Below are 14,909 nucleotides of genomic sequence, written 5' to 3' on the forward strand. Positions count from 1 at the left end.
ACGTGGCTATACCGTCAGAGCGCTAAGAGCCACGATCATGGCTTTAAAAGTGGTCTTTGAAACTATGACTTTTTACAACAAAATACCGCTGTTCGTTCATTAAAAATGGTAGCATTGAATGGAGCACATTTCTTTCTATCTTTTGGTATATTGTCCTTTATACATTTGGCATTAAAAATGAGCGACAGTAAAGAAAGTTGTATGGATGTTGAAAGTTGCACCAGCGAAGAATTTTTAAGTTCCAGCGATGACAGTTTGTTTGATGAAGGCACGATAACTTTAATTTAAAAATTGTATACAATATTATTTAATACAAATATATCAACTAGTATGATAATTTGGAGTTTTTATTTTAATTTTTATGTAGACTTCAGTTCTGATGGCGATGGAGATGTAGATGATTGGGTATTTGTTCTAGGAGATGACCATGGTCCTGATGTTGTTTATTTTACTGGTGAATCAGGACCCAAGCACTCAATTTTCCCTGAGTCTAAGCCTATTGAATATCTTGACGTTTTTTACTCATGAATTTTTGAAAAATATAGTAAATTATACTAAAAATTATGCTGATACATGGATTCAAAATAATCAACAACATTTGAGGTCCCATCCAACATCAAGAGGTCATGGATGGATTAAACAGGGAAAGACCAATCTTTTAGAGATAAGAGCTTTTCTTGGAGTCGTAATTAACATGGGTCTCATCAAAAAGCTAACCTTAAACTTTACTGGGATATAAATCATCCTTGTGCATCTACTCCCTGGTTTGTTACCCACTTCAATCGTGACCGGTTTCAACTTTTGCTTAAATTTCTTCATTTTACAGACATCCATGTGCCAAATCAACAACCATTCAATAAAATTTATAAAATTCATTTTTTAGTTGAACATTTTAACAACAAATTTCTTTATTATTATTATCCACAGAGACATTTCTATAGATGAGAGTATGGTTGGTTACAAAGGAAAGACACCACATCTGCGTTAATATATGCCAAACAAACGTCATTCTAGATTTGGGATTAAGTTATGGTGTGTTTCAGACAGCACCAATAGTTATTTGTGTCAATTTGAAATTTACAAAGGAGGAAAAGACCCAGATGTAGCAGCCATTGCCTATGGTATGACTTAAAGTTTTTCTTCTTTAACAATAAAGTGAACAACTAAAGTTGCTTTTTCTCTATTTGGTAGGGCAGTTTTAAATAGCTATTTATTGTATAAGCTCAATACAAATGAATATAAGCCAATGTCAAGAATAGATTTTATGATGGCTAGAGTCAAAAGTTTAGTCGGAGATTATTTTCCTGTGAAAGTAATTTCTAAAAGACGAACATCAAGAGAGATTGAAATGGCTAGAAGTACAATTGTCTCATACCCACTTCCCCAACATACTGCTAATAACAATCCATTATATGGTCACAATCTTGTGAAAGTTAGTGGAGGAAAAAAAAAATGTGTAGCTGGGCACCAAACTCGAGTGCGCACAAGTTGGCAGTGTCAGTTATGTGGTGTTGGACTGTGTCCAGCCTGTTTTTCTAATTATCACACAAAAGCTGTGCATTAAAATCATTAAACTGCTTTTAATCTTATATAACCTACAAAAAAATAAAGTTCAAAAATAGTTGTTTTCTTGTTTGTTTTTTTGTTATGTTCTTTGCCGATTTTTTTTTAGTGGAATTTTTCTGAACGGCGTTTGAATTTTATCGAGCGCTCAAAGGGTTAAACCCAGCGTTAAATAAGTAACATTGCATATAAACAAAAAAGATGGCTGATCACGATTACTCTACGAGCGGCTATTTCCTGAGATCGATCCCTGTTTTGATTGGTTAAAAATTTTAAGTTTCGCTGAGTCCGATTTTGAAATTTATCGTTTACCGGATTTTGAGACTTGTATTTTATTTATTAATATTTTGGTTACAATTACTCAAAATAAATTGAAAGAATGTCCATTATTGAAGATGGCAAAGTAAAATTAAATCTGACAAAATCACTGTCTGCATAGTGCCTTTTAAAAAAGATGTGGGCATTAATTAATCAGTTTGCCCTATATGTAAAGCATTTATACATATATAAATAATATCTGGTTTTCCGGTAGAGTACGCCAATTTCCGGTAGAGTACGCCAATTAACGGCAATTAACCATTTACTGGCCACTTTTAAAAGCTTTTCTCATAAAAAACTATGACACAACTTGTTCTATATTATCATTTTAAACTCAATGACTTCATTAAAACTTTGTAAATATCGCAATTTCAGGAAAGTTCTAGAAGGTTATAGTTGCTAAAACTAAATGTCAAAAACATTATAAAAAATGTAACAATTTTACGCTTTGTTTACTTAAATTCATACTTTAGAGTCTTTTTTTTGTGCACTGCAAGTATTTGTGCCAGTCCATTCAGGAAGGAATAAAAAGAAAAATACCTTATGTACACTTTGAAATAAAAGTATTTAGTTGATGTTTCACATATAATGTTTTAACTGAATTAGATTAATCCTTTTCTAATAAACCATTTACTGGCCAGTTAATTAATCCATTTATTGGCCATGGCCAATAAATGGTATCAGGTATAAAATTTTTTAGTTTCATATTTTTATATAGGATTTTCTCACACTTAGTTATTATTCATGTGTGAGAAAAGTTAAGTTAAGGTATTAACAAAATCCACATTTAAAATAATTTCTGATTTTCTGAGTTCATTCTACTTTTAAAGTTACTTTCTGAGTTAATTCTACTTTTAAAAATACTTTAAAAGTAAAATGCTCAATCATTTTAAAGTTAGTTTTAAAATCATTTTAAAGTTATTAATTTTAAAGTTACTTTAAAAGTAGAATGAACTCAGAAAGTTTTAGTTAATTATTATTATAGTTAATTATGCTCTGATAGTGTTGATTCAATAAAAATACGCCATTAAAGTAAATATATGATTTTCCTAAAAGTATTTTATGAAACCAGTTATTTCAACAAGGATAATTAAAAAAACGCATGCTATGGACTGAGAATAACATGAAACTAGCAGTACATGCAGTTGCATCAGGTATGCCTCAACGGAAAGCAAGTGTATCATATAAAGTTCCGCGATCGACTCTGTAAACCATAATATCTGGAAAGTCCAAAATAGGAGCGAAACCAGGGAAAAAGCCAATGCTAGGAGATCTTGAAGAAAAACTAATTGATTATGCAGGCAATCGTGCCCAAATGGGAATCAGTTTTGGGAAAAAAACATTTATCACTTATACTGCTAAGCTTGCTAAAAAACATAACATAAGTTTTAAAAATGGTCGACTTAGTGAAAAGTGATGGCAACTACTTAAAAAGAGACACAGTTGTGTTAGTCTTCGTTGTCCAGAAGCTACAGCTTCTATACGACACATGTGTATGGATAGGATAAAGGTTTCCAAAAATTTTACTTCTTTAGAAGTTCTGATACAAAGTAAGAATTTGCAGGACAAACCAGAATGTATGTGGAACATGGATGAAAGAGGGATGCAACTAGAGCATAAACCTAGACTGTTGTTGCCAGGAAAGGCTCAAAATATATTCAGAGTCGAGCAAGTGGCAACAAGGAAACAATTACTGTTATATGTAGCGTAAATGCAGCTGGTCAAGTCATACCACATATAATAGGGAAAGGAAAAACTGTACGAACTCTTTATGGTTTTGATACCGAAAATGCTCCAAGAGGAGCAACATGGAGTGTGTCTGAAAAGGGCTGGACAAAACGAAGTATTGCAGAGTTATGGTTTGAGAAAACGTTTCTTCCAAATATTGGCTCAGCAAGACCACAGATTTTAATCCTAGATGGACATGAATCACACAATTTTGTTGAAATGATTGGCCTGGCTATCGTAAACCAAATTAAAATTGTCAAGCTTCAAGCTCACACCAGCAACTGGTTGCAGCCTTGTGACAGAACAGTTTTCAAGTCACTGAAAACTGCCTATTCTGAGGAATGCCAAACAATGATGAATGACTACCCAGGTGTAGTAGTTTCGCATTCTAACTTTTGCGGTTTATTTTCAAAAGCGTGGAAATGTGCTATGACTGACAAAAATATACGCTCATGATTTAAAGCTTGTGAAATTTATCCCTTAAATCCAGATGCTATTCCTAAAGAGGCATATATCACCAACATTTTATATAGTAAAATTTCAGATGCTGTCCCAGGTCAAAATGTATGCAACATTTCAACAATAAACAACCTTCCATTATTGTCTGATCTATCAGAAAACAGCTTTGCGATTAACTCGATGTCTTCTACCAAACCACTAGAAGAAAATGAGTTTATTGATTTTTTAATTCAAGGCAATGCTGTGCAATATTCAAATATTGTTACAGAATACAGCTATGCAAGAATCAAACCGGTACAAGACAATGAATTTATTGATTTTTATATTCAAGACAATGCTCTGGGTTTGAATATTAATACTGATATATGTCTTGAAGAAGTAAAAGTAATTGAATCAACATTAGATTCAAATGTTAAAAAAAAGTTTTTTGCGAAACATTAACAGATCTTCCATTTGCTAATTCATCTTGTCCATCAAACAAAGATTCAGATGTTCTTACATATCCTTCTCCACAAATTAAACAAACAAAAAAAACACTCAAAAAACTCTAATTTAAAGTTTTTTGTTCTGACCTCAGAGGAGGCTTATAATGCAAAGCTTGAAGATAGGGCTTCAAAGGTAGCTATTGAAAATAGAAAAGTTGAAAAACAAAAGATTTTGAAAGAAAAAAAAGAAAATTTTGCAAAAAAAAAGCTAGATCATTTATCAAACTTGAAGAAATTGACCAAGGTGAAAAAAGAAGATATTTTATAAGAAGGTGAAAAAAGATGATATTTTATAAGAAATATTTTTTAGGTATTTTTGTTCATGTTAATTCATCTTAATGAGTGTATAAATAATTTAATTGAACAAGTTATCTTGATTTTATAATGTGCTTTTTATTTTTTTTAATTTTATGATAATAAATCAATTACAATGCCCTATTCAATCAAATACAGCCAATGGCCAATAAATGGTTAAGATGGCCAGTATTTGGTAAAATTGTTTACCTTTAATATCTGGGTTATATATAATTTTATGTTATTTATAATCACAATAATTTTTACTTAAAATTTCAAAACTTTTAATTTTCTAAAATTTTATATATGGTATGTAACATATACTTTGGTATTTTTCTGTAACGGGTGTTTCTTGTAAAAATGTGGCAAGTAATTGGCGTAAGTACCCTAAACGATAAATTTCAAAATCGGACTCAGCGAAGTTGATATTTTTAACCAATCAAAACAGGGATCAATCTCAGGAAATAGCCGCTCGTATTTCTTCTGTTGAAGATGTTAAAAAATATTTTTATGATGGAACAATTAAGAAATGTATGAGTTTAAAGCAGCGTAAATCATTTCTAAATTATGTTTAAAAATTTTAGTTTACTGGTATGTATTAATATTTTTGTATTATTGTATGTGTTAATAATTTTGACTTAAACTTTTTTTTGAAGATTTAGAATTTAATCTCAGATAAAATGTAAACATTGTATACAAATGTAAACATTTGCGTATAATTTATATACGATTGTAAAAATTGCAGTTATAATTCTGCAAATGACTAACCTTCAAATCATTTGAAGATTAGTCATTAACAGAATTATTGTTCATTTGACAAATGAACATATACAAAACTAACCGTTGCATACACGTTTTGCATACACATGTCACATGTGTTTACCAATGTTTACATGTGTTGTAAACGTTTGCATATAATTTATATACGATTCTAAACATTACAGAAATAGTTCTGTAACGAATAATATTGCATAAACTTATACAAATACTCAAAAGTAACCATTGCATACACCTTTGGTATACAAATATAAACATTGCAAATAAAATTCTGCAAACTAGTCTTCAAATAAACATTTATTTTGAAATAGTTTGATGAAAGTGTGGAAACACTTGTTTTTTATTTTTTCCTCTTAAATGGAAGGCTGTAATATGTAACTGCCTCTAATAAGCTGCAAGTTCTTTTAACAGTTGAAGAAAAAAAACATGCTTTTAGATGAGCACAACTCTAATCATGGAGCTCATGTTGGCCCTAATAACACAAGAATTAAGCTAAAAAATGCTTTTTATTGACTAGGTAACAAGGTTAGATATTTCAATTGAATATATTTTCTATCAAACTTTCTCATATAATAATTGTCTTCTTTGCATTAAAAATGATTTTCAACATGGTTCATTTCTAACTTAATGTAATTGTAATTATAATTGTAAATTTTTACAGTACAAAAGCTTATCATACTGTTTGCATAATATTATCTAGGTATGGTTAGTGATATTACAAAATGGGTGAAAGAATGCGTCAAGTGCCAGCGCATGTAGAAGATTAAAATTTGTGCTCCGGAACTTAAATAAGTTAAGGTCAACAGATTTTGGGAGTTTTTAGGTATAGACCTCATTGGTCCCTTTCCGCTTACAACACAAGGTAATAAATACATACTAACTGTTACTGACCTTTGGAGTCAGTATGTTGAAGCTTTTTCAATTCCAGAAAAATCTGTTTTTTTGTTTCTAAGTGTCTTGTTACTTTGTTTTATCGATTTGGCCCTCCAAAAAAAGTACTATCAGACCAAGGTAGAGAATTTTTAAATAGCTTGAATGATTTTTTATTTTCTACTTTCAATATTAGGCATTTATTAACATCTGCTAATCATCCACATACAAATGGGCAGGATGAGAGAATAAATCAGATTATTAAGCGAGCTCTTTCAAATGTAGCTAATGAATCCCAAGATAATTGGGATACTTTATTAGAACCAGTATTATTTGGTCTTCGTACATGCGTACAATCTTCAACTAAGTTCACTCCATTTTCTTTAATGTTTGGCAGGGAGGCACGACTTTTTTCATCTTTAGCTCACAATGATAATGATCCTGATTTTAATAAAAATAATATTGACATTGCAGAAAGTAATGCAACTGAATCACAGATTCAACAAGTAATGGATTCCCGTATTGCAGTTCATGTCTTAGTGAATAATAATATTTGTATTGCACAAAAAAAAAATGCAAAAGTACCATGATAAAAAACATTTAAAAGGTTTCAAGTCATTTAATTTTAAAATAGGTGACAAGGTTTTAGTGAAAAATTACAAAAAGATAGGTCGCAAAGGTAACCGTATGGAGCATGATTGGCTTGGACCTGCTATAATTACCGACTTTAAGCCAACTAGAGCTGTTGTGTTTCTTAACAGTAAAGTTTGGAAACCAGCTGCAGCTATCCCCAATATGAAGCCTTATTTTAAAGAAAATCTAAGTTTTATCTCTTCAAATATTTTAAAAGAACATAATTATTATTTGCAAATCACTGACCAAATACATATAAACAAAAAACCATGTGATGAAAATACAAACTCTACTTCCACAGCATTAAAGATTGCATCCACATTAATGTATGATTTAGAAAGAAAGAAAATAAAAGTTAGTGAATTGATTTTCCTACCTCTCCTAGCAATTGTAGTGCTAATAATAACTATAGTAATAGTAACTATATTTATAATAACAAAATTTTAGCAGCTAAAGAAGAAAACCCAGTTGATATTGTTGTAGATAGTGTTAAATCTGATAGTATAATTAAAAAAAGTAAATGTTGAAGTTTAAAGTTTTCTAAAGTTTTTCATTCAAAATTATAAACATAGTCTAAAGAAAAAGTCTTAGGTATTTTAAGAAATCCATCTGGCTGGCTTGATGACACCTTGATTGATATAGCACAAAGTTTACTTTCATATCAGTTACCTAAAATATCTGGGTTTCAAAGTTCATGTATTTTTAATTGTTTTTATTCAGGTGGTTTTTCAGAAAATTACAGTTTTATGCAGATAATGGTGCTTTTAAGTAATGTGTCCTCTGATGTTGTTTCCCATTTTTGTGTTTAGTTCTGCAATTTACTTTCTACAAAAGTGTGTTTAATTCTACAATTCATTTTTTATTAGTTCAAATAAAGATGATATACCATTGATAGTGCACAGAGTTGCTTGTTTGACAATTCATCCTTGAATTGTCAAACAAGCAGTTCTTTAATTGTCGAAGTAATGGATTGTCAAACGCAACCAAATGATTGTGAAATGGTTGTGGTCTTTTTGCAATAGCAAATGTGACAGCTTTGTGTAATGGTATCGATCCAAGTTTAGTTATATGGAAACATAATGATATGAGGCAACATTACCTGAAATGTATTAAGAATGGCGTATTAGAAATGTTTCCCTTCGTTACTGTGTTAGACGGTCGTAAATGGTCTGTCTTTTCTATTGATTGCAATCATTTTTGTAAGTGCAGACAAAATAATAATAATAATTGATTGTCATTCAAGTTTTTCTGGATATGGATTTATAATTCCTGTTACATCATTAGTGTTTATGTATCCTGTTGTTTCTGCAGTTTTTTTAGTTATTATGACATAATACACATAAAAAATTTTTTTTGTTTTCTATCGTCGGTTTGTTTATGTGTCTTATGTTTTAGTTAATAATTTAGTTTATTTTAGTTATTTAAAATATTTAAAATTTTAGCTAATAAGTTAGTTATTTATTTTATGTTTATATATGTCTTATAGTCGTTTAAAGTTATAATTGGTTAATTTAGGTCAACTATTGCTTCTTCTTTATTTCGTTATTGGCATGATGATTTGCTTTGCTTACTTTGTAGTTTATTTTTTATTTTTATCAGTTATTTATTATATCAATTAGGATTATCGATATATAGTTAATAGCTACTGTTATTAAACTCAGTTCTTTACTTACAAGCGTTTGTTTTTGTAGCAGTTAACTATAAGTACTTCTATTACGACAAGAGTAATATTTAAAAATATGGTTATGTTATTTTTAATTTTAATGAGATATTTGATCAATTTATTATAGAATATTGTAATAGTTTTGACTATTCTGGCTTGTAAATGGCGTTTATTACTTATAAACCATTCATTAACCTTTCCCAACTCTTCGTTAGCTGTTTCAAAAAGTGTTTCAATATGTGGGAATAAAAAAGATTGGAGTCATCTGCAAAAAGAATACAATTTAAGAAGTGTGTTGCTAAATTTAAATCATTTATATATACTAAGAATAATAAGGGTCCTAAAATAGAACCCTGGGGGACACCACAAGTTACAGCATATGGAATTGTTTGTTTTTGCGCATATTGGATGAATTGCATTCTATTGGTCAAATAGCTTTTGAACCAAAGTAAGTTATGATTTTTTACTCCATAATATCCAAGTTTTTTTATTAGTACGTTATGGTTTACAGTATCAAAAGCCTTTGACAGATCAATGAAAACTCCTAACGTAAAGTAGTTAGTACATAATGCGTTTGTTATTTGATTGACTTTTTCAAGCACTGCATGTTCAGGGGAACATTTTTTTTAACCAAACTGTTTTGAGTACAACATATTGTTTTCTGATAAATAATTAAATAGCCTGTTGCACATTATTCTTTCAAGCAATTTTGAGAAACACGGTAATATAGATATAGGTCTTTAATTAGAAATAATAGAGTCATTGCCAGTCTTAAAAACTGGTGTGATTCGTGCAATTTTTAATTTTTCCGGGACAATAACTGTTTTAAAAGAAAGATTAAAGATGTAAAACAAAAGAGGTTCGATTATATGATAAACAGATTTTACAACATTAACGTTAATTTTCTCAAATCCAGCACTTTTGTTAGTTTTAAGATTATAAAAGGTGGTTCGCAATTCAATTTTTTTTTTTTTAATTTTTTTTTTAGGTGCCCTAAGAAGTCCTTACGGTCTTGTCACAGAGCACCGCGGAAGTGCATTTAATCAGGAAGTTCACGCCTCCTTCCTTACCGTAACGCGAAAATATGTCCAGTGCTCGTTTCGAACCTGGATCTCCTGCTTAAAAAGCAAGCGCTCTAACCACTGCGCCACGGCCGCAATTCAATTAATTTAAGATTAGGTTCATCGATAACTTTATCGTAATTTTTTAAATAAAACTGAAGTGAGTTGAATTCAGAGGAATTTTTGATGCCAAATTTGGACCAGCATTAATAAAAAAACTGTTTATTTTTTCAGCAATAATTGATTTACCATAAATATTTTTTTCATCAACTGTTATTTTTTTTGGCAGTGTTTCTCGCATAATTATTTTTGCCAATTACTTCTTTAATTACCACGGCTGTTTCAAACCGAGCTTAATGGCTTCTTGTTATTTTTTGAAAATATTGACTGAAGGGGTGTTACTAAAACTTCTATAACTTTTAAAATATTAAAGATAATTTTGTTTTGTAAAAAGAATAAAAACACCAATAAAATGTTTCATCTTACGACATTTAATGCATTAGTAAAAAAACTTCTTTAAGTTTAAAAAAAACGCGACAAATGATGAAGTTGGCTGAATTCAAGTAATTTGATGTTACTTTTTATCAAATAAAAATCAGAAAAATTTATTTCTGATAGTTATTCTCAAATATACCCATTGTTTGACCATTATAAAAACAAAAAAACTTTACTTAATTGTTTAAGGATAGCTAAAACAGACTTTATTGAGGTCTGAAAGCAATCCGCACTTTTCGCAAAGTTATGAAAAATGTAGTTAAAAGGGGGATTAGCTGTTAAAAGAGTACATTTTTAAACCTAGGAGTTCTTGTTTTAGAAACTTATTTTCCTAAGCCAATAAATTCATTGCATTGCAAAATAAAGCCAGATTTCGATTTTGGAAATTTAGTCAAAACATTTAAAGCTTAAGCATTTATTTTTTTCTGTGCATACAGTTCTGATAATATGGTGTTAAGTTTTTAATAAATAAACACTCACCAAGTATAATAAAATAATTTTTGACCAAATTTGAGTTTAAGTTTTTGAATTAACCTCGCTTTTGGTAGTAGAATTATTTTATAGCACTTGAATCTATAGTCTCTTCTCTCAGTAAATAAAGTGTTTGAATATACAAATAGCTAATTGAAATCTTTTGAAAATTTGTTTTTATTCCCATTAAAAACTGTTTTAAAATCAGTTGGTTTACTGATAGGTTCTTTAAGTAGTAAACTATCTTTGTACATCCAATTGATATCAGATTCATACTCATGCTAAACCAGAAAAACAATTGCACCACTCAAAATTTTGATAACGTTTACAAATTCTTAATTCATTGAACTAAATTTTTACACCAACTTGATATGAGATTTATATTCCATTCTTTAACCAGCGAGGAGGTATGTAGAGCATAGGTACTGCAAAGGTAGAACTAACTTCTGGTGATAAACATCGAATGGATATGTAATATATCTATAAAAAAATGTTACATATAACGAAGGACAATACATTTTTTAAATTAAATACACAAACATACAAGATCATACCCAACCAACATACCAGTTGCTCTGATCACAAGTTAATATGTAAAAGCTAGATTTTTACATACATTTGATGCAAGACTAGTATTCCATTCTTTAACCTGAGCGAAGGTATTGCATAGGTATAAATAACTTCTGAAGATAGGAACAGAATGGGCACCTACCTAATATATAAAATCAATATATTAAAAAATAATATTTTAAACTAACATTACACAAATATTAGAACAGAATAAAATTATCTTATATATAAATTAAAGATCTCATATAATTTATCTTACTTGTAAATAGTTTTTTTTTGTTGTTGTTGTTTTTAATTTTTTAAATATTTTAACTAAATTTGATGACCACAAACAAGACAAAGACCTTGCCTATAAAATGAATTTTCGCCACGCTCAGAACACACAACACACTTTCTCACCTTAGAGGCTTGAAGCTTCCTATCAGCTTTGCTGTGCAATTCAAAGCGTTTTAAAACAAGATGCAGCTTCTGCTCCTGATTTCTTACTGAATGCAACTGTCTTAATTCCTTATTTACGCTATTATGCAAACACTCTCCCTCCTCTTTACTTAGTAACCAAATAGTTTTATGGAATTTTACAAATAGTGGCACATTAAAAATAAGTTCATGCATTTTTCGTGTGATACTTTCATTTAGAAAGCAAGCATGAAACTCAATAGCAAATAAATTTATATATTGATGAAGCTCAGTAATTAGCCTAATACTCATAGTCTCTAATTGAGAACTTAATGAGTTACAATGTGTGTTGAGAGCCCTATTTTTAGAATTTAAATCTGTAATTTCAGCTTCCAACTTAAATACTTGCATTTTAAATTTTTCTATTTGCTCCATATTTGTTTTATTTTCAGAAGTTAATTGATCAATTTGATTCAGTAGCTCCTGATTGTTATTTAAAGTGAAAAAGTCATCTGCATCTGCTGATTTTTTTTTTTTTTTGGGTGGAGCTTGCGACAGTTGCATTTTAAAAAATTCTTCGTTTTTTATAGCTATAAAATTTTTTTTATATTTCTTTTTTTGGCGTGTTAACTTTAGGCACATTTTATCAAACTCGTCATTACTAGGCATATCAAAATCAATTGGCAAAAGAAAACTCATAAAACTAAATAAATCACCTCTTATTTTAAAGACTGTCATTAAAATGGAAATGACATTGTTACTGATCTTATCTGTCCTAATTAATCGCTTAACAAAAGGAAAGTTACACCTATCTTCCCAACCATTTTTCCATCCAATATGTTGTTTTAGAATTTCCCTCTCAGTTGAATACATTGTTATCAAAATAATATTGACTTATTAATAAATATAATAAAAACAAATAAAATAATATTAATAAACAAATATATGCACTAGATAAAAGTGGATTTAACAACTTATCTGATATTAGTTTGATAATCCAAAGAGAAAAATTCCGCGTAACTTTGTTTACTTTTATACTTCAAAAATTGACTCGCCGAAACAGTTGTTTGGAGAATATTCGTTAATAAATAGTTTGGGACGTAACGCATAAAGGTTACGTCATCGCAAAAAAACGTCAACACCAATGTACGCTTAAAACTACCAAGATTAGTTGTAAAACATGACATTTTTGAAAACATATTTCATAACATAGCTGAAGGCACGTAAAATAATTTTTTTATTTTCATTTGCATAAAAGGTTGAAATTTCATTATCTTACGTCACCCATCAAAAAAGTTACGTTTTGCATTTTTTTTTTTTTTTTTTTTTTTTTTTATAGTTTATTTCGTCATTTTCATAATAAGTTATTTACAAAATATTTTGAGTTAAGATATGACCGGAGCAGGCAGAAGACAAAAGTCTTATCATCTAGCCCCGTTGTATCGTTTACACTATCATAAATCTATCATAAATTTTTACAATATCAATAAAATAATATAAATACTTTTAAATACAAATACAAATTTAAATAAATAAGCAAAAAAAATATATGTTTTACTTTTAAGCAAACGAAAGAAAAGTTAAGAATTGAAAAAGAAGATATTAAAAATAAAATAGAATTTGAGATATGTCATAATCAAGTAACTGTTTTTTTAAAATAACTTTGAAAGTTTGAAGTGAAATTAAAGTTTTACTTTCAATTGGAAGGAATGAGTTCCACAAATGTGGCCCTCGGTATGCTATTGAGAAATTAGACTGTTTTAATAAGGTTTTTGGTACCTGATAGTTATGCAATGAATGCTTTGTTTGATATTTATGATTTATAATAACAAAAAGGTCGTCAAAAATATTTGGCAGCATACGATATTTAAATCTAAACATGAATAAAAGAATACTGTAGATATTTAATTGATAAACATTAAGCACTCCAAGCTTTTTAAGCAGTGGATTGGCACTGGTGTATTTATTAGCATTTAATATAAGGCGGCTAGCTTGTTTTTGTTTATTTAAGATACGCTTTAATTTTGATGGATAATTGCTGGCCCACGCAATATTACAATAACTGATATAGCTATGGATAAACGAAAAGTAGATAAGTTTTAAGCAGTTTTTATCCAACATATGTCTTGTCTTGTACATAATTCCAATACTCTTTGAAATTTTATTTTCTATTAAATTAATGTGGTCTTTCCAACTTATTTGTTCGTCAAGTAAAACGCCTAAAAATTTAATGCAGAATTTAAAAAAAGATCAATTAAAAAATATAAATGCTTTAAAATAAGGTTGTTCACGAAAGCGGAAGTCGAATTTTCGATAAAAAAAAAAGTTTTCGAAACTCTATTTTTGTTTCGGTAAGTTCGAAATAATTTCAAACTAATTAATTTTGTATCGAAACGATTTTTTCATTTCGAATTTGTAAAATTTGCTTCGAAATATTAATTTAATTTCGAAATTCTGAAAATATTACCGAAAAAATTTTTAACTTTCGAAATTGTAAAATTTCTTTCGAAATATTTTTGCGATTTCGAAATTCTGAAAATATTACCGAAACAATTTTTCACTTTCGAAATTGTAAAAATTGTTTCGAAATATTTTTGCGATTTCGAAACTCTGAAAATATTACCGAAACAATTTTTCACTTTCGAAATTCTAAAATTTGCTTCGAAATAATTTTGCGATTTCGAAATTCTAAAAATAACACCGAAATAATTTTTCACTTTCGGAATTCTAAAATTTGCTTCGAAATATTTTTGTAGGGATTAGAAACTCAACGGTTCTTTTGCAGGGATTAGAAACCTCAGGATAAGATAGGGGGTTGATATTTTGTGACATTTTGTGGAAAAGGGAAGAGGGGGATCTGAAAAGTTTTTTGCGTGACATAATTTGCAAATGACCCCTTACATCTACACGGTGAAATGTTTCATATAAAATATTAGCTCTCTCAAAGTGAATAAAACCTACCTTTAGCAAAAGCTACTTAAGTGTTTTTGTTTACAATTTAAATAGTAAATTTTGAATGTATAATTTTTTTAAATTTTAACTTATTCACTTATTCAAGTTTTTACTTATTAATTATTGAATAAAGATGCTTAAAAGCATCTTCATTCAATATTGAATAAAAAAAAA

At 29.1% G+C, this 14,909-nt stretch overlaps 1 protein-coding gene across 2 annotated transcripts; it reads right to left on the reverse strand.

Moving 5' to 3' along the window:
* Nucleotides 1-10,976: 10,976 nt before the first annotated feature.
* LOC136091406 (uncharacterized) lies at nucleotides 10,977-12,916 on the reverse strand. 2 transcript variants are annotated; one of them, XM_065818925.1, is made up of 3 exons: nucleotides 11,434-12,916; nucleotides 11,184-11,297; nucleotides 10,977-11,098 (listed from the first exon to the last, which is right to left on the reverse strand). In XM_065818925.1, the coding sequence occupies exon 1, from the start codon at nucleotides 12,654-12,656 to the stop codon at nucleotides 11,700-11,702; it is 957 nt and encodes a 318-aa protein (XP_065674997.1). In that variant the 5' UTR covers nucleotides 12,657-12,916; the 3' UTR covers nucleotides 10,977-11,098; nucleotides 11,184-11,297; nucleotides 11,434-11,699. The 2 variants fall into 2 exon arrangements, with proteins under 2 accessions (XP_065674997.1, XP_065674998.1); XM_065818926.1 differs by having other exon boundaries at nucleotides 11,178-11,297.
* Nucleotides 12,917-14,909: the final 1,993 nt, after the last annotated feature.

Source organism: Hydra vulgaris, chromosome 15 (genome assembly GCF_038396675.1).
Source record: "Hydra vulgaris chromosome 15, alternate assembly HydraT2T_AEP".
Taxonomy (NCBI): Eukaryota; Metazoa; Cnidaria; class Hydrozoa; order Anthoathecata; family Hydridae; genus Hydra; species Hydra vulgaris.

Excerpts from the sequence above, each read along its gene's own strand:
- LOC136091406 (XM_065818925.1), bottom strand. The coding sequence starts at position 12,656 with ATGTATTCAACTGAGAGGGAAATTCTAAAACAACATATTGGATGGAAA.